This window comes from Cucumis sativus, unplaced genomic scaffold (genome assembly GCF_000004075.3).
Source record: "Cucumis sativus cultivar 9930 unplaced genomic scaffold, Cucumber_9930_V3 scaffold75, whole genome shotgun sequence".
NCBI lineage: Eukaryota > Viridiplantae > Streptophyta > Magnoliopsida > Cucurbitales > Cucurbitaceae > Cucumis > Cucumis sativus.
In genome coordinates, this window is record NW_022279566.1 from 102,343 (window position 1) to 128,659 (window position 26,317).

Genomic DNA, 26,317 nt, shown 5'->3' on the forward strand with positions numbered 1-26,317 from the left:
GAATCAGAGTCCTCTCCTCCATCAAGGAACTTCACTTGCGGGCCATCTCCTGTTTTCAGTTCTCAACCAAAATTACCAGCCTCTCCCAAGACTAAAATATCCTCTGCAATGAAAGCTATTCCAATTCATGCCAGAAATTTTTCTAAGCACCTCAAGACCTATACCAAAGGGAGAACTTCTTTTCGCAACATTTGGATGAGCTTGGCTAATTCTGATTTATTAGAGGAAAGTTGTGTGAAGATACAAATTCCAAATTCAGTTGGCAAAAGGTCAGTACTGCCTTCCTCCTTAAGTAATAAATTTTCTCAATCCTCCTCCAAACTTTCTGGTTCATTCTTTAATTTTGTGCAAGATACTTCTTGTCTCAAAAAAGTTAAGAACCTAGAAGATGAATTCATGGAAGTTGAATCAGTCACCAGTGTAAGTAGTGCAGAATTTGAACCAGTTGAGGAAGAAATAATTCAATCAGAGACAGAGAAACAAGAGGACAGTGACTCTCTCGATTCAGATTTTATTAAATTGTTTTCCTCCCCATAAAAAGAAATTTTGTGCAGATCAGCAAGTATCCTTCCCCCTCAAGAGTTGGTTCCTTTCTTGGCAGCATGTGAAACTGAATTGATATAAGGCAGAGGTAGCAAAGATGGAGATTATATCATGGAACACTAGAGGATTCATGGGCCATTCGAAACAATTGGCTATTAAAAATCTTTTGAAGAAAGCTAATCCAGATAGAGCATTGATTCCGGGGACCAAAAGAGAAGAGATTAGTTGTATTATAAAGGCACTATGGAGTTCAAAAGGAATTGGTTGGGTCTTTGTTTGAAGCTAGTGGCAGATTAAGAGTTTTGCTGATTATGTGGATAAATATAAGTTGTCGATTATTGAAGTTCGGTCAAGAGAAGGAAGGTCATTACAGTGTGGCTTATAAGTTGTTTCAACATTAATTTATAAGTTGTTTGGAAAGGTTCTCGCAGAAAGATTAAAGAAAGTCAGGCCAGGTATTTCTTTGTAAGACCTCCTATTATCTATACCTATGAAAGGAAGGGTAGAAAGGGAAATTCCTTAGCAACCAATGATGAGAGAATAATGGGAGAGGATCCTGCAGGTGGGGCCCACCAGGAGGGATGAGAGAGAGAGGTATAAATATGTAATGTTGGGGTAGGGGAGGCTAGGTTTTTTTGGTTATTTCAAGGAGAGTAAAGGCTGCTGTAGCCTGAGGGTATCCAGCCCCGTATAAAGGAGCTGGGTAAGTTTTCTATGTTGTTCTTCCTTTATTTTTCATATCTACTACTGTTGATGTGTTTTGGCTTTTACATAAATAAAGAATTACAGGTGCTGCCTCTGTTTAGCCATTTGGTTAGGATATTTTGTGTTTTATTGTTAGAATCCTAACATACTTCTCCATTACAATGTGGCTTTCTGGAAGAGTGCCAAATCTTGGATCCTATTTTAATAGCAAAAGAAACTGTGGAGGTATATAGTATCTGAAAAAAGAAAAGATGGATCATTAGATTAGACCTTGAAAAGGCCTTTAACAGAGTGGATTGGAAATTTTAGAAAATGTAATGCAAAAGAAGATCTTCGACGTAGGATATTGTGTTATATTGGCCAGCCTTTACAGCATCCCCACTTTGAAGTCTTTGATGATCAGGACTTTCGGATCAGCCCTCTTCTTCAAATAGTTTTTGCTCAACCAATCAAGGCTTATTCTTCTTTGTTCTCAGCATGCTGCCTTTGATTATGATTTTGCTTTGGAAAGATTCTTTTTATCATTTTGTTTGTCTTTGTTTTTGTGGTTTTTGTTTTGATCTTGTGTTGTCGCTTTTTGGATGTTTTGAGGGCACTAAGGGGGTGTCAACCTAGTTTGAGATGCCCGGATGCGCCTATTGATCTTCCCTCTCCCCTTTTGCTCTTTATATAATCCTCATGTACATTGAGCTTTGTCTCTTTCTTTATATTAATAATAGTGAGACTCGTATCCTTTTTTAAAAAAGAAAGAAAATTCAATTATATATCACCAACACTCTCCTCACTTGTGGGCTTGAAATATTTGAAAGGCCCAACAACTGGAAATGGATTTTAATTGGGGAGGAAACGACAATGCGAGGCTTGAAGACAAGACCTTCTTGGACCACCTGCTCGGATACCATATTGAAAGAGAGACAAACAAACACACAACTTTACGTGGAAACCTGTGTACCAGGAGAAAAACCACTATATTTTTCTTCTTATTATTTTCTGATGAAAAATACAATAGGTACAAGGGAGAATAAATAGAATATACAGAGGAATAAAAAAGGAAAATATTTAGGAATTAAGAAAAATATTCCCATAAACTTTTCGTAAATATTCTAAGATTCTAACAATAAAAAGTTCTATTTATTCCAAATTGTGACTGCTCTAATGTGCATTTGTTTTCTGATTTAGATGATTGAGGAGCTTGGTGGTTCTCTCACTGCTTATGGGAGTACAAGCACTCATGTCATTACAGGAAAAGTGCGGAAAACTCTAAATTTTTGTATTGCTCTCTTTTCAGGGTTAGTCTTCCAACCTTAGACGAACACTCTTCTATGTGTCCTTTTGGCCTTTGAATACCGATAATCATCTCATTTGCACCAAAGTTAGCGATTCCATGCACACAAGGCCTTTGCCGTTATTCTTCCATTGGCTCGTAGTTGTGTTTAGGCTGGAAATTGTTGTGAACCTTCTAGATCTAAAAGGGCATAGTTTCTTATTCTACTGCCTGTTTACTTTTAGTTAAACATCAAAATCAATTCTTATATTTGAGTTGGATTGTATCATGCTCTTCCTTTTCAGTTGTTTCTATCATGATGGTGGGTAGTGGTTGTTAAGACAACCATTAGGCTAATTTGGGTTTCAGGCTTACTTTTCCCATTTTACGTGTAAAATGGCTCAAGCTCACTAATGAAAGATATTTGTTGGCTAGCTAGTGTTTTTATCCTCGATTTCCTTCTTCCCTAATACATTATGTTATGGAATTTGTTAGATACCTAGATTAGTATAGGGTTGGGGTATAAGGGTAATTAGAGTTATTGTGTAAGTGTGGTTACTAGTAGTTATTATTTAAGTGTGGTAACTAGGCTGGTTACATGTTATTATAAATGGAGGGAGGGTAAGTGGGGAGAATTCTGGGGAGTGATATAAGGCTTGGGTGAGAGTACTCAAGAGGGAGGGTTCCAATGCTTTATACTTGGTTTTATCTTGTATTTTCTTATAGTTACATTATAATAAATTCAGATCTTGTTCTTGTTAGGAAGCATATGTCTCCAATATTATTTAAATACAGTAGAAGAATTAAAAAGGGTAATATTGACCCACACGAGAATATAGGAGAGATTATAGGAGGAGAGAATATTGGAGGAGATCTTTCCCATTAGTTTGTTAGTAAAGCAAAATAAAAGGGAGGAAAGAGGAGGGAGAAAGGGGACAAAATATTCCAAAGAAGTAGAGGCTGCCGTCTTTCATGCGCGGGAGAAGTAGAGGGTCCAAGTCAAGTTCTTTTATTGTTTGTTTTGGTCATTTTCATGGTTGCAGTTTGTTCTTAGTTTTTCTTGTTCTTTGTTGTGATCCTCACTGGAGTGTGCCTTTAGGAAGTAGATGTGAGTGATTTTTTATTCTCTATACTGTAATTCGTTGAGGTAATTCGATAAAGTAAGATGCACTTGCCGTATATTTACAGTATCTTAACAAATTGGTATCAAAGCGATTTTACTTGGGAGAACGATAGAGCAGCACAAAAACGGATCGAAGAGAAGTTGGAGACCTCTGATAAGGAAATCTCAGGGATACAAGTTCAGTTACACAAGTTGCTGGCAATTGAAGAAAACTTGTTATGCTTGCCAAAAAGCATCGAAAGACTAGTCATCTAGTTGGAAAAACAAGAACGGTTGCTAAATGCATCAAATGAATAGCAGAAGGATAATTCGACAATCTCCGGAAGAATGGAAGGATCATCGAGCAAAGGACAAACGATTGAGAGTATCATCGAAGGTGGAGGTAAGACATTGAAGGAAATCAAGGTAGAAGGTAAAACAAACAAGTTTGAAATGGATGAAAACTCGAACGATCATAGCAAATTCAAGAAGGTTGAAATGCCTGTGTTCAGTGGCACTGATCTGGATTGTGTTTATTTAGAACGGATTGGAATCTTCAGGTCCATAAATCGATGGATTCCAAGAAGTTGCTAAATCCATAGAAGAATCGAGGAAAACATGATTGCAACGGTTATACAACGAAGGTGAAGAGGATGGCAAAGAGTGACCAAGAAGAAACTATAGAGGAAGGTCGACGAGGATTACCTGTGAGGCTCGAAATGAAGACTCGAGTGAAGAAAAATTTGTTGCTCAAAGAAACACAAAATGGCTGGTTGCAATGGAGAAAGAAGAAGCCGACAGTTGCCGGTCTACAGAGGCTCGAGAAGGTGGTCTGGAATAGGGGTGAATCACGTGACGAGGAAGAAGTTGTTGCACACATGATGGTGCCAATGACGTGGTAGAAATTGGTAGGAAAGAGGATTAAGACAAAAGTAACAAGCTTCAACTTATTCTAAATAAAACATTGGGGGCACATCATTTTGTAGATGAAATGGGTGGAGAGTTCCAAAAATAGGAGGGAAGAAAAACGTGTATGTAGGTGGGTCCTAGGAATGAAACCGGCGGCAGTATGATTTTGGTCTTGACGCAACACTTTGATTATGGCCTAGCCCAATAGAGATGAAGAGTTTGAAAATTAAACACTTGTTGGTGATATGCAAAGGGTTAACTAAGACAATGTGTTTTGGAAAAGGAAAATTCAAGTACATTGGGCTGCTTTGTGGGCTGAAGTCAATGGACCTTATTGGAATCGAGAGTTTTTCAAAGCCGAAGGGGAGGATTTCTTTTTCAACATTGAAGAGCAGAATGCTGGGGATTGTTTGCAATTAAAAAGAGAAAAAAAGAGAAAGGGGCCTTGATCATGTTTGTAAGCACACCTTGAGGACAAGGTGTTTTGAAGGATCGGGTAATGTTAGATACCTAGATTAGTATAAGGTTAGGGGTATAAGGGTAATTAGATATTTAGAAAGTTACTAGTAGTTATTATGTAAGTGTGGTTACATCTTATTATAAATTGAGGGAGGGTAAGTGAGGGGAGAATTCTGGGGAGTGATTAGGGCTTGGGTGAGAGTACTCAAGAGGGAGGTTCCAAGTGCCTTATACTTGGTTTTATCTTGTATTTTCTTATACTTCATTATAATAAATTAAGATCTTGTTCTTGTTAGGAAGTATCCTAATAGAATTCCTCTAGAAGGTCTCATGTTAGCGAATGATAATCTGCGTTAAGTGTGTATTTGTAGGAGTTCTTCTCCCGGGCATCTATGGTTGATATTCTTTACCTTTCAATATATCAAAGCCAAGGATTCTTTTGCATTTCTCTATGCTTTTTCTTTACCCATTTATGCTTTTTTCAGTTATATTTGAGAGTAGTATTTCATTTCTTTCATGTGAAATGTTGAACTTCAGTAGTGTGGAGAGTGGAACGTAATATCTTACCTTTTATATTAGTAAACTTGATTTTAAGCAATGTGTTTTTGAAGATTTTATGTTGTAGAATGTTTTTTGTTCTTCACGCTACTGTTCTTAACTTTATTTTCTCCTGTTAATGTTCTCAATGATTATCGAGCATATGCATTACCATGTGGCTTCAAGCGTGTCAGTGTGCTCTTGCTCATAATTTTTACTATATCTTGTTACTAAAATTGCAAGTTAATTGCAAATTACTCAGAGCTTGGATTTTCTCCTCCAGTTGGTTAAAGGAAAGCTACCGGGAAGGTAGATTTGTTGGTAAGTTCGAATGGCTTGCTAGTATCAAAGCGTAATGTATTTTCTTCCACTTATGTTTTTCATCCTACCTAATTTTTGTGATTGATTAATTCCTTATTGATCTGTAGACGAGTTGCCTTACATACTAAATGATGATGACTACATATCGAAGTATCGAGCCAGCCTAAAAGCTACAGTTCTCAGGGCAAAAGCATGTCCTGGAGCTTTATTTGAAGGGTATAATGTTTGCATATCAGCTCACGCTCAACCACCACCTAAAACTCTATCCTTGATACTCAAGTCAGCCGGTGGAAATGTAAGTTCTCTGTTATTATACAAATCTCGAGTACTAGGTTTGGTTCTCTATATTACATATACAACCACTATAATATGGCTATCCTCCCATCTAATGAAGATGTGAAGTTCTCAACAAACAAGCACGTATATGAATTCTAGACATGGGTCAATAAATCATAGACATGGTGACGTGCCATTTTTTTCTAAAAAATATAGGATAGCGCTAGAACACAGTTTTAATATATATAATTTAAAAAGTATGTATCATATTTATATAGAAATTCAAAGTCAATAAGTTTATGTATTTATATGCTTAAAAATAAGCTTGTCCTTCACTCAAAACTTATTCAAAGCCAAGAGTTTAATATGTGTGTGTGACCAATCTTGACCTTTATTACATTGGAATACTTGTTGTCTAACACATCTACTGTACTAACTAGTGTTCAACACGTGTTCTCCGAGTGTTCCATACATATTGTTTATTGATACACTAGCCAAACTTGAGTGTATGTGCTTCTTAAGTCTTTAATATTTATGTTTGTTTTGATCCTAGGAATTGAGCATGTAATGTAAAAAGTCTATGCACAAGGGGTCATATGGCCATCTCCGTGTTTCTTTAATTATCAAATTTGTTCAAGTTTTTAATTGTCTCTATATCGAAATCTGGAGTTATTTTTTGTGATTTGGTGTACAAATACATACATCCATGTTTCTAATTATGATTAGATTGTTTTCTTGTCGCAACATTTTATTGTTTAGCTTGTCTTTGATCTTGAACTTACTAAAATAACATATTTTCAAAATTAATTACTGTAATAGTTAAACAAAAGATTCTTTCCCTTAGAACTTTTAAAGTTTGTCTAGTTACCTCTTAAACCTTTCAATTGTTTAATAGGTCTTTCAATTTTATGTTTTAAGTGTCTATAAATTTTGATTTTTTTTTATTTTAGATATAAATCTGAAGAAATGAATAAAGTAGATTTGTAAGTTTAAAATAGTTTAAAAGTTGAGAAATTAAATTTGTAGTTGAAAAAGTTGGAGTAAATAGTTTGTGTTAAGTCGGGTTGTGATATTTTATTTATTTATTTTAATAATAGAAGAGAGGGAGACGAAAACTGCTAACTGAAGGGAGAAGAAGCGGTGGCTGACTTTGTATATTTCTCCTTTCTTTTCAAATTGAGAAAATTTCTTTGCAATTCACTTTGAAAAGGAAATGAATATTTCTCCCTCAGACTTATCTCTCTTCTTTTCAATTTATTTTCAATTTTTCTGTGTGCTTCTCACAGTGTATGCATAATCTCTCTTTCATTTTGATCTTCATCTCCATTTCAAATATCTCCCACACAAAGAACAAATAAATGAGTAAAGTAACTGAGAGAGCATTTTGTTTTTCCCTTCATATGGTTGGTTACTTTTTGTCAATTAAATGAAAAGTGAAGAATAAGATAAGATTTTCTTTACCCATTTGCCATCATCATCAAAGCTATTTACCTCATTTTTGTTCACACACACAACTTCATTTTGTTGGATTACACTCATTTGAGAAAATAGCAAAATTTTATTAGAAGAATAGCAAACATGAGCATTTCACGTGTTTTGAATTTTCATTAACCCTAAAATCCCCTCGCCTGCTTTTTAGTTAAACTGTAACTAATTTTGAAATATGCAAAATTTTAGCATAAATATTGATTTTCTCCTACATTATCTTAACACACTTTTTTTTCTCCAAATATTGGATTTGTATCAAATCTTTATTTTCAAATTTTACTTTATCCAAATTTTCATTTTTCAAAATTTCATCGTTATTCTACTTTTATTTTTTTATTTCATATATTATTTATAATATTTAATCTTATTTTTTCTCTTTTCCTATTCATCTTCTTCCTTTCTCTTCCTCTTCAACCTACGGCCACACCACCATCTCTTTTCTTCCTTCTCTTTTCCTTCTCCAATCAACTTCACCACCGTCTTCCACCTACACCGAACGTCAAGCAAATTTTGTCCTATCGTCGCATCACCGTTAGCCCGAGTCACTCGGTTCCGTCACGCCATGTATGTTTAGATCTGAATTGTTTGGTTATTTGTTGCACCGATCCGTCTCCGTTAGAATTTGATTCTCCACAATTTGGGTAAGTTATGGAATTTACATATAGAGTGAATTGAATGGATTAAATTGTTTGTGGAAGTGATTGATTTCTCTTCAATTATGTTTAGGTCGGTTCGTTGCACTTTAGTTTGAAAAAGAAGCTTAAGTAAGGTTATAAGGTAAGGAATTCTCTACTACTGGACTTGCCTATAGTTTTGAATTGTGTTGTCTGTATAGTTACCTCCGATTGAGTAAAGATGTTGAAACGATATATATATGTATGGATGTAGAGACTTGGTGTTGAATGTATGCTGTGAATGACTGAAAAAAAAATATATACATGGATTGATGTAGACTTGATGTTGAATGCATATTGTGATTGTCTGGGAATACATATATATATGTATGGATGTAGACAGGACGACAATTGTAGATTGTGTTTGTATGGAATGTGGATGTGAACTTGTGATTGTCGTTTAGATTGGGTGTAGGTTATACTAAAGTATGGTTGCGTACTGATGAATTGAGGGGTGTTATGACTATATAGTTTGATTGACTGATGTATTGATATGTTACTGGCGGACATTGGGCTAAAGTGAGATAGGTTGACTATTAGGGTGTTAAGTGAAAGGATTATATGTTGAAGTAGCTGGATTGTACTATGAATTAGTGTTAAGATGTTTAGAATGGATTGAGGGGAAAATTGTTAGATTTCTATTGGGTAGTTACCTTGCAGGTGTCCTACGGGATCACCACCTGATATGTTCATCCTTCGATAGCACTAGACTGATATGTGCATCCTTCGGAGCATTAGACTAATATGTGTTTCTGCGAAACACTAGACTGATTTATGCGTCCTTTGAGGCGTTAGACTGATTATGTGTATCCTATGGGATCACAAGACTGTGACTGTGCAGGGTACCCCAATAGGAAGTTAACAGTTTCTTTTTCCCCTAACGGACCAATAGCGGGTCTCTTATTGGGTATGTTTATACTCATCCTTTCATGTTTAACTATTTCAGGCAAAGGTAACAAATGAGGTAGACCGACGAGGGACAAGAAGGAGACGTGATTGCCATAAGGGAAGGTCCTTCAAATGCTTCCGCTTTATGTTTCTTGTTTTTCCTTTGTACATGAGGTTGTTTAAAAATTTTGTGATGGAACTGAGTTTACAAACTGTTGTTTTGTGAATAGTACTTTTAAAGTTTTGGTTATTTGAAATAGGGCCCAAACTTAAGTTTGTTTTCTTTGATCGTATGATTTCAAGTGAATTTTACTATATTTTGTGTCAATCAAGGTCTCTTTGTCAAAATTAATGACTTCAACTTAGTTAGAAAAGTTGGGTCGTTACAACAAATTTTAAGTATTAATGTAAGAATTATGTACTTCATTATAAAGGTCGATAGTTTAAAGTTTTTGACGATAATTTACATGGAATTACAGGATCAGTTACCACTATCAATAGAATCACTTACAAATATTAACACGATCGTGTACCGATAACAAGACGATTGTTTACACTATTCAATACGATCACCAATATCATATGATCGTGTACCCATGTCAACACGATAATTTATTTTAATCAATATATCATTTACCGTTGTTAAATGGTCGTTTATCACGGTTAATAGGATCGTTTAATGTATATTATTTCATTGCACGATCGTTTACTTATTCTTGCATTGTGTTTAGTATTATCATTTTGTACATTTTATTCTTTTATTCAGTAATAAATGTATATCTATGTCTATCTATTTCTTTCTATCACAATTAAATACTTAATTTTATTTTATTTATTTTTTTTACAGATTATAATGTCTTTTCCTATTGTTGTTTTTTACGGAGGTCAATGGAATGGATGTAATATTTATGAGAATTACTTAGTTGCTGAAATTTTGGTAGGTGTCCGAGTCAGCTTTAATTCTCTAGTTGATTTAATATGTGAACAGATTCAATTGGATGGATAAGTAGAATTATCTGTTTTACTTGATTTTGGTAAAAGCAAGGTCCAACTGTGGTGCCAGTAAAGAAAGACAATGATGTGGCTTGGTATTTATCTTTTGCTAAAGATGCAACTAATATACATCCATTAGTTGCTCATGTAACTGTTGATTTTTTTAGAAGGTCTTCTTCTTCTTAGAGAACTACCTGTAGCTACCATGCTTAGTTCAATTAGAGATGTATTGCAAAAGTGGTTTGATGAAAGAAGTAAAGCTACTTTTACAATGAAGAGTTGTTTGACTTCTTGGGCTGAGAACGTGTTGCATTTAGAATAACATGAAAAGTCAAGAATTTTATTGGTAAGGTTTTTTTTTTTTTTTTTTAATGTTTGTATCTCAGGTAGATATAAATAGACTGCTATTTTTGTCCATCCGATAGAGAAATATAACAATTTATGTGTGCTTGTTTCAGATAGATAGAGATAGATAGCTATCAATGTCTATTTGTCTCTATTTGTGCATGCTTTTTTTTTTTAATTTTTCTATATTTGTTTTATGTATTAGGTTGATCCAATTAGTATGACTGAATAGAAAGTAATGGATGATACAAAATGATAATGTGATTTATTTATATTGGTTCTAATTTGAAATATTCAAATTTACTTTGGAAATTAGTATAATTAGTATAATATATAATGATACATTATAATATAAAGTTTATATGTTAATGAAACTTTATTATATAAATTTAATTTTAGATAAAGTTCAAAATTAATTTATGAGAGATAAAATATTTGAATGAGTTCAAATATTAATTTAATGTGGATTTGTTTCATATTAAAACTATTAATTATGAGATAAAGTTATATTTGAATATGATTCAAATTTAACTTAAGTTAAATATAAAATATTTAATTTAGTTATTAATTAATTGAAGAATTAATTAATAGTTTAGTTTAATATTATTTAATTAAATTTGATTTAATTAAATTAATATAAAACTATGAGGTATTGGAGAGATATTCATTCAATAAGATTTAAATGAAATATTAATTAAATATGATTTAATTAATTATTAACTAATTGATTAATGGTTAATTAGTTAGTTGATTTGAAACTTCTATTAATTTAATATTTTTTAAGTTAATAGAATCCTATGATTTTCTCCTACCCCGTCTCCTACTCAATGAAAGAAAGAGAGTTATAAATATGTAGAAGAAAAACAGCTTTTCTTAACCAAAATAAAATCGATGATTTTCTTTTCTGCAAAATAGATTGTAACGACCTAATTTTTCGAATTAAGCTGAAGTTATTACTTTAAGACTAGATTCGTCCTTTAACCATAAGACTTTATAATTTAAAAAAATATATTTTTTAACAACATTAAAGAGTTTTTATTCGGGCTCTATTTCAAATAAAATTTTGAAAGTGTAAAAGTATCGATAATAAAGAAAGTTCAAGAACATAAAAGTCGTTCAATCATGAAACCCAAAACAGTCTCAATTACTAAAGAAAACCAAAATAAAAAAAATATAAAGTAGAAGCAATTTGAAGGACATTTCCCTATGGCAGTTTCGCGGAAAAAGATTAAACATAAAAGGGTGAGTATAAACATACCCAGTAAGGGACCACTACTGATCCTGTTAGAAGAAAAATAAAATTGTTAACTTCCTATTGGAGGTGCCCTGCACTTTAAAAGTCTTGTGATCATGTAGGAATACACATAATCAGTCCAATGCCCTAAAGGACACAAATATTAGTCTAGTGCTCTGCAGAAAGCACATGTCAGTCTAGTGCTCTCGAAGAATGCACATGTCAGTCTATTGCTCTCGAAGAATGCACATGTCATTCTAGTGCTCTCGAAGAATGCACAACAGGTGGTGATCCTGTAGGACACCTGCAAGGCACACTACCCAATCGACAAAGCTAACAATTTTCCCTTAGTCCATTATAAACATTTAATCAATCCATTCCTAGTATAGTCAAACTACTCCATCATATCATCAATCCAACTTAACACACTTACGTTCAATCTATTCAATCTATCACAAAATCAGTTGATACTATAACAACACACCAGACAGTCAAGATATATATATATACATAACACCTTTCTCAGTTTACAAATACATTATCCATCGTATCTACTTCTATACCAGTAAGTTTACAAACACTAACTGTTGAGTTTCTACAGTAGATTCTTGAAGATGTGACTCTTGAACAGATGGATTCTCATGGATGATCACATGTTTGTTATTTTGATGGTCATCATTCTTGTCCAGATTGTGATGACTAGAATCATCACGAAGATCATCATACATGTTGTTAATATCATCAAACAATTGATTCTGATTCTAGTATAGAAAGAAAAAAGGATAATAAAAAAAAATAGTTACAAAATGATCGTGTATCCTTAAGCAAACAATCGTGTAGAATATCTAAACGGTTGTTTTACCAAGGGTGATCGATATTTTAGATGGGATATGCGATCGTTCATATGTGATATGTGATCGTGTAAAGATATATCAAACCTTTGTTCTGTCAGAAGTCGTGCTAAGAAGAGTTGAAAGCTTGTAATAAGATCCATCAAAACTGAAAGATTTTACATCAACACGTTCCTGACACAGTAATGCAGTATCAATGAGCATCAAATTACGTGAGATACGTATTAGAAAATATCTAACTGCTCAGTTAATTTTTTATGGACATCAAATCACCTTTTTTCAAGCTTAAGGAAGGAAATGTCGGCACTATATATGTCAGAGTTGTGCATTGCAATGGAAGTGCCAACACGAGGTGATACATGTGTGTCTTTCTGGGATGTAAATGCCACTCCCGACTAGGACCAACATAGTCTTAGGGAGAAAGCATGCTAGGAATTGGAGTTGTGTCCTCAATTTCTTCAAGGGACTTGAGCATTTCTTCTTACACTAGAATGTCTCCTGTTCAGAGAGTTTATAGGATTTCTCAAGGCCATTTTTGCATACTTAACAGCTCTTGACAACGGTAGAGAGTCTAACTCTACACTTTCAGGGGGTTCCAACTCCACCACTCGCTGAGCCAAAGATAGAGACGAATCATTAATGATCCAGTAAGCAACATGAAACCTTGTAATTTTGGGGTCAACGGTAGTCCCTCCCATTACTAGCTCAACACTCAAACGGAGTCTCCTGTATAAAATATAAAATAATACAGACACAAATAGTGAATGAAATCTTGTGACGTAACAAACACAAATTTTAGGTATACTGCAATTTGACTAAATATTGAACAAGAAAACCCAAGGGAATACACAAAAATCCAACGTTTTTAGGGGTCAATTTGGAAAATGGCAAAACTACTTTTTCTTTTCAATTTTAGCAAACAACATTTTTTGCGCGTGCATGGTATTTTATAAAATACCAAAATATTCACCTTCTCCAACTATAATTATTTTGTTTTTACGTTATAATTAATTTATGTTATGTATTTATCAACTTTTAATTAATTTTTACTTGAAATAGATACATCAACTCATATCATAACTTTTCTCTTAAAATCTCAGGACTCAATTAATTAATTCAACATTTTAATAACATTATTCAATCTTATTAATTTCAAAATAATCTAATTGAATTTGAATTTCAAAATAACCAAATTGAATTTCAAAATTACAAAATTATTATTTTTTAGAATTTGAGAATCTCAACGATAGATTTTATATTAAAATAACCTTATCTCAAAATAATTTTAATGACTTGAATATCAAGATAATTAAATTATTATTTTAAAATTGGAAGAAAAGCACAAAAAGCGCACACGCCCACTCACGTACACACGCACGCGCGTATACGCACACACACGCACACGCACACGCACAAAGCGCACACGTGGACACTCACACCCACGCACACGTAGACACACACACCCACGCACACGTGGACACGCGCATACGCACACACGTACGCACTCACGCACACGCACGCACACACGCACATATGCACAAAGATGTATAAATGAATTAAAATTAAAAAATAACTACAATAATTATGTTTAGAAAGACTTTTAAACCATGTTCATTTGACTTAATAACGTTAATTAAATTATAATTTCTATCAATATTGGTTTAAAAGTGTCATTAGTGTAATTATTTCAATATAATGCAGTCTTATCCAATTTTACGAACAAAAAACAAGTCGAATATGTACCAGTAGATGACACTCTTTGTCATAAGAGATATAGCAACGTTTTTATGGGTCATTTTGAAAAATGGCAAAACTACTTTTTCTTTTAAATTTTAGCAAATAGAATTTTTTACACGTGTCCATGATATTTATAAAATACCAAAATATTCACCTTCTCAAACAGTAATTATTTCGTTTCTACGTTGTAATTAATTTATGTTATGCATTTATTAGCTTTTAATTATTTTTTACCTGAAAAAGATACATCCTTTTTTCTTAATATCTCGGGACTCAACTAATTGATTCAAGATTTTAATTTTATTCAATCTTACTAATTTCAAAATAACCTAATTAAATTTCAATTTCAAAATAACAAAATTATTATTTTTCGAAATTTGAGAATCTCAACGATAGATTTTGTATCAAAAATAACTTTAATTGAATTTCAAAATTAAAAAATATTAACTTGTTCGCACACAAGCACACCCGCACACGTGCACAACGCACGCACACACACCCATCCACACACGCACACGCACACGCACAAAGATGTGTAAATTAATTAAAGTTAAAAAACAAATACATTAATTATGTTTAGAAAGAGTTTTAAACCATGTTCATTTGACTTAATAACATTGATTAAATTATAATTTCTATCAATATTGGCTTAAAAGTGTCATTCGTGTAATTATTTCAATATAATGCGGTCTTATCCAATTTTACCAACAAAAAACAAATCGAATATGGATCAGTAGATCTACACTCTTTGTCATAAGAGACATAACAACGTTTTTAGGGGTCATTTTGAAAAATGACAAAACTACTTTTTCCTTTGAATTTTAGCAACTAGCATTTTTGCACGTGCATGGTATTTTATAAAATACCAAAATATCAACATTCTTCAACTGTAATTATTTCGTCTCTACATTGTAATTAAATTTATGTTATGCATTTCTCAGCTTTTAATTATCTTTTACTTGAAATAGATACATCAACTCATATCATAATATTTTTCTTAATATCTCGAGACTCAACTAATTAATTCAACATATTAATAACTTTATTCAATCATACTAATTTCAAAATAACCTAATTGAATTTGAATTTCAACAAATTAACAAAAATTATATTTTTTCGGAATTTGAGAGTCTCAACGATAGATTTTGTATTAAAATAACCTTAATTGAATTTCAAAATTAAAAAATATCAACCTGTTCACTATCTTTATCTCAAAATAACATTAATGCCTTAAATATCAAGATAATTAAATTATTATTTTAAAATTGGGGAAGAAACTCAACATTAAAAAATATTAACTTGTTCGGACACAAGCATAGAAGCACTGCGCACACACGTACACATGCACACTTACACACACGCGCGCACACGCACACCTACACACAGACACCCACAGACGCACGAACCCACGCACACACAATGCACACGCGCACGCATGCACACACACACCTATCCACACGCACACAAGCACACACACATGCACAAACGCACACACGTGTACGCACAAACCTTATCTCAAAATAGTTCCTATTTTGCTGACAGTTTATTTTTTGCCATCGATAGAGGATCTTCCAATAGACCTACGTGACGGTGTGTGTTGACAGCTTAATTTTGTTGGCAAAAGAAAAGTTGATTAGTTTTTGAAGATTTACTGACGATATTTGTCATCGACAAAGGGTAAATTTCTTGTAGTGCATGTACATCAAACATATCAAATTTGTTAAGTGTACCAATGAAGTATAACAAGTTTATTAGTGGTGTATCACGTGTATCAAACTTATAAGTGAAGTCTTTAAGTGTATCAAACTAATCAAGTGTATCAAGGTCTCAGGGGTATCAAGTGTATCAAGAAGAATCAAGTGTAACGAGAAGTATTATGTGGAACGAGAAGTATTATGTGTATGAAGATGTTTCAAGTGTGTATCAAAAAGTATCGAGTGTATCAATGAGTACCGAGTGCATGAATTGTATCTATCAAATGTATCAAGTGTATCAGTAAGAAGTATCAAGTGTATCAAGGGGTATTAGGTGTATCAGACGTGTATAAGGTGTATCAAATATACATCAATAACGAGGGCATTTGTGACATTTTACCTCTTGATGTGTGAGTTGGTCTTTGTTTTTGTCATTTTCTCAAATAATAAAGTATGTGTTCTATGGACTTAATTATTATAACTTATTTTGCCATTTTCGCAAGTGTCCCTTAATTGTAATACATGTATATGTGACATAATCTAATCAAACTAACTCATAAATGGACTTAATGTATCAAGAGGTATTAGGTGTATCAGACGTGTATAAGGTGTATCAAATGTACATCAATAACGAGGGCATTTGTGACATTTTACCTCTTGATGTGTGAGTTGGTCTTTGTTTTTGTCACTTTCTCAAATAATAAGGTATGTGTTCTATGGACTTAATTATTATAACTTATTTTGCCATTTTTGCAAGTGTCCCTTAATTGTAATACATGTATATGTGACATAATATAATCAAACTAACTCATAAATGGACTTAATCTATCTCATGGACCACGAATTCTTCAATTACTTGCAAATTTGGTGAGTTCCTTCAAATGGTGGGCGGAGAGCTTAATTTTGAGAGAGAGGAAAAGTCGTGAAGAGTATTTGCGAGAGAGGGGGGAACGTCGCCAGAGAGCATTTGCGAGAGAGCTAAAGACAGCGACGATGTGGGATGAAGTAAGGTTTTTTTCGGTCATTGTTCACAAGTGGGATGAAAGCTTCGAATTATTTGTTTTAAATCAAAAAACGTATGATTGAAGGAAAACATTGATTTTTTATTAGGGTAATTTTTAATGACACATAATTTATGCCATTATTTACAATGCCAAAATTTTGTCAAGAAAACTCAATTTGTGTCACAAAAAATTTTGTATTTTTATTTTTAACGACACATTTTATTCCCTCATATCCCTTTTTCTTGATTTCAAGTGTCATTAAAACTTATATTTCTAAATAAATTTATTCGACGAAAGTGGCTAGATTGGTGGGTTTGACGGCGAAGGCTTGTTGTGGGAGCAACGACAACAGTGGTTGGAGTGTGGAATCGACGACGGCAAGTGGCAAAAAATTGGAGGGCAAGGGTTCTTCATAACGACTCGGTAGCCCACTTCGAATTTTTTTGAAATTTGAGGTTTTTTCATTTGAAAATTTTTTTAATGACAAAAAAATTGTCGTTAATTAATGACGCAAAAATTGTGTTGAAATAAATTAAATTGTGTCAATATGATTGTTTTAAGAAATAATCCATATTTTTATTTTCAACAAACACAATGTACCTCATCCCACCTCTTTTTTCTTTTATTTTCAACGACACAATGTCTTGATTAAAATCCATTTTTCTAGTAGTGACTGAAAAAAAAACTGGACAAAATCATAATATCTTTGATAATTAAATCACCAGTTGGTTTGAACATATATAATCTTGGATCTATTCTATTATGATATGACCATGGTACATCATGAACATACATTGACTAAAAAACTTAAATTGATGAGTGAATGTAATAAATTTAATATTAATTATATGATCAATACTTTACACATGTATATTGGTATATCAGTCAATAACAGTAGTAAGACAAATTATAAAATATAAGGGATAAAAGTCCTACACATGCATGTATGGTATACTCTCTTGATAGCAAAATGCATTTATGTCAACTCATGTTTGAATGCATTTATGTAGGAAATTCAATAAAATAATTAAGAAATCTTGCAATATGTGAGAGATATACGAACTTCAAACAAATTTTACAAGTTTCAGCAAAAATTTCAAACAACTTTTAAAGTTTAAGCAAAAAGTAACCGTAGGTAGGAAGGGGAGCAAAAGTGGGGTCTCGAATTAATTCTGAAAAATTAGTAGGCTTTCAAAATTTAGGTTCTAGAAGTAGAATTATTGCAGAAAAATAAATAATTGCATCATTCAAATTGAATCAAACATATCAGGATGTTATATTCTCCACAACGTATAATGGAGTACAAACATAAAGTTTCTATATACAAAGCTATGTATCTCTACCCTTGACTTCTCTTTCTCTCTTTCTACCTTTTTTATCCTTTCACTACTACAAAATCTACTTTACTTGACACTATGTACTTTTACATACTTGACATTTTTATTAAAAAAACGTCAAGTAATGATCATTTCAAAAGAAAAGCGTCAAGTATAGTTTAAAAAAGGGGAAACTTTCACGAAAGTTTTCAAACTATTTTACATTAGTTTTTACTTGACGTTTTTTTCGCGTCAAGTATAAGAAGATTTTACTTGACGTTTTATTCGCATCAAGTATAACGAACTTTTACTTGACGAGAACAAAATGTCAAGTATAACGAACTTTTACTTGACATGAACAAAACGTCAAATATAACGAACTTTTACTTGATGCGAACAAAATATAATGCATAATTTACTTGACGTTTGTTAGCTTTTACTTGACGTTTTTTTAGTTTGAATACAGCAAAATTTCATGAAATTTTGAATTATTTTACGTTAGCTTTTACTTGACGTTTTTTTCCACGTCAAGATAATGCATAATTTACTTGACGGTCTTTTAGTGTCAAGTATAATGCAACTTTACTTGACATCTTTTTCATGTCAAGTATAGTTAACATTTTTATTTTGTCAAGTATAAAAATAAAAATACTTTTTATTTCCCTCTTTTAAATTTTTTTTAGTTGGATTTCTACCAACGTTTATTTTAATTTATGGTCAAGTATCATGTGTGGATAAATATTTTAAACATTTGTCGACTTAATTTACGTGGCGAAAGATCCCACACCTTTTAGACATATTTATGCCACGTAATTTACGTGACGAAAGACCCTAAATTTTTATATGCATTTATGACGACTCAAAATTTATACATATGACAGCGAAAATAAACATGAGCATATGTTTTTTTTTAAAAAAAAAATATAATTTCAGTTTTTTATGTTTCTTTAAAAAAAAAAAAACATAATCATTTTTTTTTTTTTTTTTAAAAAAAACATAATTTCTTTTTTACTTCTTCCTCATTTTTTACTTTTTCCCTCCAACATTTCCCTCCACTTTTCTCTCTCCCATACAACATTTCCCCCCAATTTGCCGCCTCCTCTTCTCACAGAACGCAACCCAACCACTATCCTTCCGATTTCCCTCTTCCTCTTCTCACAACCTACCATCTTAACGCCGCCGCTACCCTTTCTCGATTTCCTCTTCCTCTTATCGCAACCCACCATGCAAATGTCGCCGTTATCCTCCCCATTTCCCTCTTCCTCTTTCTCGCAACCCAGCATTCGAACGTCGCTGCTACTTGCTACCATCTGAATGTCGCCGAACGCCACTGCTATCTGCTAGCATTGAACGTCGTTGGAGGCCGCACTCCTTTGCTCACCAAACTCGTCGTAAGTGCTCCATTCGTTGCAGCTCACCCTAAGTAAGTTTAACTTTAGTTTATTTATCAAGATTTCAAAGCCTCCAACATTTTGCTTGATTGTATAAGATTTGATATAGATTAGTATATTGTTATTTGTGTTGAAACCAAGGTTAATGTATTCCTATATTGAATTGTATTTTTTTTCAAGATTACTTTGCTATATGTTTTTTAAGATTACATTGTGTGCAAGATATATCGATTTTGCAAAGCTATAGTTTTTCTAATTTTCTTTCTTCACTACTAATTGGAAACATTATTTGTATTCCCATACTTTTGAATTTTTTGAAGAACATAACTTGGTTATGATATTTGATGTCTAGCAATTAGTGATTTGAAGCACAGAAGCCGTGAGTCGTGTCAGTTTGTTTTGTTTATTTGTTTTTCTTTTTAAACTATTATTTATTCTCTTTAGAAACCAAGCAACAATAAAGTCATAGTTTGCGACGAGAAATTGAAGAACATATTTGGAGGGAAAAATGAGGTTGGATTTTTGAGATTGTAGGTTTGATAAGTACTCCAGACTTTCTATAATTATTCAAAGTATGGAAATAAACATAATATGGACCTTCTTTTTAGTCCATGAAGATTAACTTTTTGTTTTGTACAAGGGAAGAGTACTAACTATTGCTATCGGAAAATGTTTGCTTGATTCTAAAATCTTGGTTTGTTCCATTCGACGTGACTAACAATTTTTAATATGTTGGATGAATTTATTTTTCATGTATTTTGTTACATAACTTAGGTTCACTCGTGAGGGATTAATTATCAAGCTAGTGGATGAATACTTATTGGATCTTGAAGGAGATTTAAAGGTATAGATGTCTACATCTTTAACTAGCCCTTCTTTTTTTTCTTCTTTTTTTGTGCTTTTAACTACCCTTCTTAACAATGTTAATTGTTCCAAATTAAGCAATCGGTTATATTTCTCTCCTAAGTAAAAGACATTTAAAGTTGTGTTAATTAGGGTCATGGCTTTTTAGATTCTCTATATTTTATTGGTTGCTATTCACATCTTATATTTTATTGGTTGCTATTAGTTGGACTGGTCATTAATTGTTGCATAAGACAGATTTATCTTGTACAACCTTTCTAGAGTCTTGTACGAATTTCTTCAATTTGCTACACGAAACTTTAGAATTTTTGTCGATTGGAGTTCTTTTTGCTTGTTGATTATTGATCGACTAGTTATTTTGTTTTTCACATTTTGAATTGTTTTGTAGTGAAGGCAAAAAGGTGAATTAATAGTTTTGAGTAGATGTGGTTTCCTTCAAAATGATTGACCGCAAGAGTGAGTTTAAATTTTCTCTGAAGGATATATTATTTTTTTATTTTGTTTAGTGGATCGGTTTCATATTTGAAATATTTAGTTATTGGTTTAGGGTTAAGCTACTTGGTTAGTACAATCTTATTGGTTTGTTTTGTTTGTTTTTGGTATTTAGAATGATTAGGGCAGAGTGTTGTTCGTTTAAGGGATTGAATATTGTGAATCGGGCTTTAGTCATTAATCGTTATGTAATTACGATGGTTAATCTAGTATTTTTGCTTCTCATCTTTGCCTCGATACTTGGAGTTTCATTATGGTCATCAACTCCATTCACTTAGTTTAGTGTGTAGTTATGTGAGCCCTAGGTTTCTTAGAGATTATGTGTTGCATATTTTGTTAGGATTTCTACGTCTACGCTTAGCAATGCTCATGCATAAAAGAGAGAAGGTACGTGATTTTTTCTAATCATTTTTGTTTTCTTATATGAATTGTTTTTGTAATGGCATTAATGATAAATTTGGCTTAAGACTACGACGAATTTGTGCTCATTTTTTTGGTCTGTGCTCATTTTCAAATCCATAAAATAAGTGCATTAAGAATTTTTATAAATGGTTATATATATTATTTAACTAATTAAACTTGTTGATTTAGTGGTGATCCAATATTTGAGCCATGAAATTAATAGTGTTTAGACTAGATTTGTGTTCAAGTATGTGAATTATCATCACTTGTTGTGGCTGAGAGAAAAATGCAATGATCCTTTCTCTTGAATCTTGATTGTTGTATTGTGTAGGAAGAGAAGGCTATTGACCGTGGAATTCTTTCCTTGCTCCAACCTGCAACTTTGGTTCAAACTTTTGGACAAAGGAACCATGTTTGCTTGAACGAGGGTCCATCATTGTTCCTCCATACTGTCCTCCCTAGAAAATGAAAACCCACCTAATCCCCTTGAAACTCCTTGCTCTATCATCATCTATTTTGTGGATTGTTTTATGATGTTAACAATGACCAGAAGGTGCGTGTTGGTTATGTCATTATTAGTTTTTTACATTCCTAGAATAGAACAGGGTTGAATACAACACTAATAGGGTATAGAAGTTCGACTTTGTTGTGTTTTGACAATTTAATTGAACCTACAGAGGTGCAAGAGCAGTTGTGTGGGAGAACTTGAAAAAAATCCTCTCTTTAATATCTTTACCGACCATCCAACGACGTATTATGAAGATATGCACAGGGAAATATTTTGTTTATGTCCTCTTGGACATCTCTATCAACCATCCAACGACATATTATGAAGATAGCTATTATTATTGATTTAGAACATGCCACATATAGTAAATTTTAGCTAACTATATTGGATTGAAATTGTGTAATTGTTGATGACATTGTTGAGATTAATGAAATTATTGTTGGTTTATTAATTATACTAAATTATTCATCATTTTTTTGTTATAAATCTACTAGTTGAATAATTTATTTTGTTGATGGATATGTTTTATTGAATGAATGTACCTAATGCAAGAAATGAAAAATTGTGTATTAAATATATTAATAAATGATATACTTAACATTAAATACATGTCAAATATACTATTTCACTTGAATTAAATATAAAAATTTACTTGATGGATAAATAGTGTCAAGTATACTATCTTACTTGATGGGTAGATAGTGTCAAGTATATTATCTTATTTGACATGTAAATAGTGTCAAGTATATAATCTTACTTGACGTGCAAAAACCGTCAATTATAGGACTTTATTTGACACGTAAAATGCGTCATTTATATGACCTTACTTGACACGTAATAAGCATCAAATGCGATAGATTCTTGACGTTAATACAATGTCAAGTAAATGTATACTTAACATTTTTTTAGTGTCAAGTAATGCGACTATACTTGATAGTCGATTACTTGACGCTTCTAAAAACGTCAAGTATACGTTTACTTGACAATGTATTCACGTCAAGTAAACCAATTTTTGTAGTAGTGTTTCTTTCTCCCATTCACTCAATACACTTGCAAGAACCTTCATTTTTTTTGTATTTAAATTTTCTTGGCACCATTCTTTTTTTAATTATCAAGGCTTTGTTATTGTGTACCAGTATTGTGTCGTGCCTCCTTCACTTCTCATCATCATTTTCATGTCACATCTCTACCTTGTCAATTTTCGTTTTTCACTCAGCTTTCTTTCTTATTTTGTCTTCACTACTTTCTTCGCTCCTTCTCAAGCTCTAACTTTTGCTATTATCAACCAGTCTCAAATGACCATTGGAAAACCTATCGCCCACTGAGAGGCAGCCAATATAGTAATGCCTCTAATGATAAACTCCAATGAAATCAAAAGTTCTTCTTTAAGATTTGGAAAAATATATTAGATAAACTCGGACATGGGGACGCGGTGAACGCAGACGTGGTGAACGCGGACGACGGACGGTCAACACGGCAGAAGTTAGAGATCCTCAGAGAGAACTTGGCATTTTCGAATGCGGTAGAGACAAGTCTAGGGCTTCGAAGGATTCTTCTTTCTATCCAAACAGTCCAAAGTAAGCCAGTTATGGAGGGAGGAATATACATTAGAGAGCTCAGTTATGGATGGAGGAATACACAACTTTTTCTCATGGTCATTTTCCTCGTGGGCATTCTCTTCATGTTTCTTCTTATTCGACTAAAATACAAGCACAAATTATTCTTCGCCTTCGTATAGGTTTGTTTGAAGAAGATTAAAAAAGTCCTTAATTTATCTCGACACTTCCAAAACCAGAATATAATACCCGTGCTACATAAATCCCTCTTTCCAAATAGTCGAACATGAACTATCCATGCAAATCTTGAATAAACAAGAGAAACCCTAACTAAACCCAAATAGAAAATACGCTGCAATCTAAATATACTTAAAGAAACACAAAGAAGTTTTAATGCTGTGGGTTTTTTACTGATCTTCTTCAACAACAAAATAACTCAACGCCACAGTTCAATTTTTCCTTCCACGAATTGGGTTTTAAAGAGTTTTCACCGCGAGTTTATCTTTTTGGTTCGACAAGTAACAACATGTGAATCCCCAAATGCAAGGTTTTATTAAAAAATAAAAATATAATTTTTTAAAAAATTATAATACCTAATTTTTTTTTATATATATAACCTAATTTTCTGTCATTGCATACTTGAGAGAAAATATATTTTTCAATTAGCATAATAACCTTTATATAGTAAATTAAATTTGTAGAATGAGAAAAGACCTTAGATCCAAAAAAAGTTATTTATTTATTATTGGAGTGAATTGTCTAATTAATGTAGTTAATGGATGGTTTTTGTAACCATAAAAAAATAATGAAAATAATTTTCTAAAGATTGAATGAAAATTTGGAAAGTTAAAAGGTTTTAGGAATTAAAAAAAAGGGTGTAACATTATAAAAGACTACCAAATATACTGTAAGAGACATGCATTAAAGGAGCTGAGGCATGCATGCTACAAATATACTATAAAATAAACCAGAATTCTTTTTAAGAAATTAAACAACTAATTAAATATAAAGAAGAAAGATTAGAAAATGAATGATCAAACAAACTATGATCATTTATTTTTGACAGGTTCGACGAGTATCACCTGACAATTCATTTTCACCAAGAGAAAAACATGAGTAGCCTTGGAATCAAGTTCCTCCGATAAAAGCCACGGAGTTGATGGGTTAGAGACAGAACAAGAATTTGAGTTCAACGATGTGGATGGAAAATTCTGAAACTAGCAGCAACAGGAAGTTAAGATAACAAATTATTTTCAATATAGAAAGGCTAATTGTAAGAAGTTGTTAATGAAGTGTCCAAATGCATTATGGTAATATTGGGTGCAGATTGTTTGGAAGTTTTATCCGTGTGCTGTGAAGCACCACCGAGTTGAAGCATATGAAACTAGTGTTTATCTGACAAAAAATAGTGTCATGATCATTGCCTTTCCATTCCATAAATTTATGGATAGCAGAAGAAAGAGAACTCTCAACACATGAATCACCATAAAGACACACATGACAACATTATTTTGGATGAAGTTCTAATATTGCAACCATGGAGGAAAAATCAGCAAATCTTAAATAGATGTAGTAGTCCAAATGATAAAAGTTTGTCTCAAGATAATATTTCAGTAACTGCAGATGCATTGTGCTGAACCTAACCTCTTGTGTTTCACGGTAATGAACAAGGACAATGTGTTCAAAGGTCCTGAACAAAAAGCAGAAGCAAGTCATAAATTATATAAGTAGAACACGATATACTGCCACTGTCTAATTTCATTTTTCTTTGCTTGTGGCATGATGGGGATAGACCCCACTGAAACAACTGGTAGCAAGCAATTTAACAATTTTCTTTCAACCATAACATACTTATCTAGGAGCCAATAACACCGGCGAACAAAGGTTGGGCTATCTAGTCCGTGGGCATAGTATACATGTATCCTTTCTACATTACCAACCTGCTGAAGAGAAAGAAAAGATTATCAAAGCACACCTTTCCTTGGTTATTAAGGCTGTAAAAGAATGAAAATTACCATAAATCTAAACATAGTTAATATTAGACCATTGAACAACCTATAGATTCAAAAGGAAAGACTCAAACCACCAATAGACTGGTTAATCATTTAAAATGATCTCCAACAACATGATACGCAGTATATCGTGCTAGATCCATAATTACCACATGTGGACTCCTATGGTAATTTCATTGATGATACGCAGCTAGTAGGCAAGATTATGAAATGAAGACGGTATGTGAGACGATTGAAAAGATCAAGATGATAAAATTATAGGGATTTGAATTTATATCTTAAGAACACCAGAGTCAAATGCTTAAGATGATTAACTGTGTTAAATTTAACTCTATAATATATAAATTATTAGCAAAAACAGTAGAAATTACTTCAAATTTGTAGAGAGAACATATAAATTATATTCTAGAGAAAGAGCATCTGAATTATATTCTACAGAAACACGAGCCCATAGCATATCTACTGAGTAGCAATGACAGTGAAAAAGGGAATAGTAAGTAACTAATCTCATAAACCCCTTTCTCACATCTAACCAAGTTCTTTCACAACATGCAAAAGCATCAAAATATTTAAGAAAACTTCCAATATTGCATTTGGAACTCATTGATTGACTTCAACGTTTAAGAGTCATAAAAGACACAGCTTACTTTCTCACCTGTCACCACTAAGCCTATGGCAACATCTTTTTATAAGATATTCAGCTAATCTTTAGATTGTTTACCGAATAATCGTCTATTGTTTTGTAATTGATC

At 32.6% G+C, this 26,317-nt stretch overlaps 1 protein-coding gene and 2 long non-coding RNA genes across 3 annotated transcripts; 1 reads left to right on the plus strand and 2 right to left on the minus strand.

The window, feature by feature from the left end:
• Positions 1 to 5,634: 5,634 nt before the first annotated feature.
• On the plus strand, positions 5,635 to 9,452 carry LOC116406217 (PAX-interacting protein 1-like). Its single transcript, XM_031889912.1, has 4 exons — positions 5,635 to 5,840; positions 5,948 to 6,135; positions 8,331 to 8,381; positions 9,225 to 9,452. The coding sequence occupies exons 1-3, from the start codon at positions 5,693 to 5,695 to the stop codon at positions 8,370 to 8,372; spliced, it is 378 nt and encodes a 125-aa protein (XP_031745772.1). The 5' UTR covers positions 5,635 to 5,692; the 3' UTR covers positions 8,373 to 8,381; positions 9,225 to 9,452.
• A 2,693-nt stretch (positions 9,453 to 12,145) lies between these two features.
• Positions 12,146 to 12,982, minus strand: LOC116406218. The gene is made up of 2 exons (XR_004219255.1): positions 12,677 to 12,982; positions 12,146 to 12,437 (listed from the first exon to the last, which is right to left on the minus strand). It is a non-coding gene; the product is annotated as an uncharacterized LOC116406218 (long non-coding RNA).
• An 11,961-nt stretch (positions 12,983 to 24,943) lies between these two features.
• LOC116406219 lies at positions 24,944 to 26,187 on the minus strand. Its single transcript, XR_004219256.1, has 2 exons — positions 25,405 to 26,187; positions 24,944 to 25,243 (listed from the first exon to the last, which is right to left on the minus strand). It is a non-coding gene; the product is annotated as an uncharacterized LOC116406219 (long non-coding RNA).
• Positions 26,188 to 26,317: the final 130 nt, after the last annotated feature.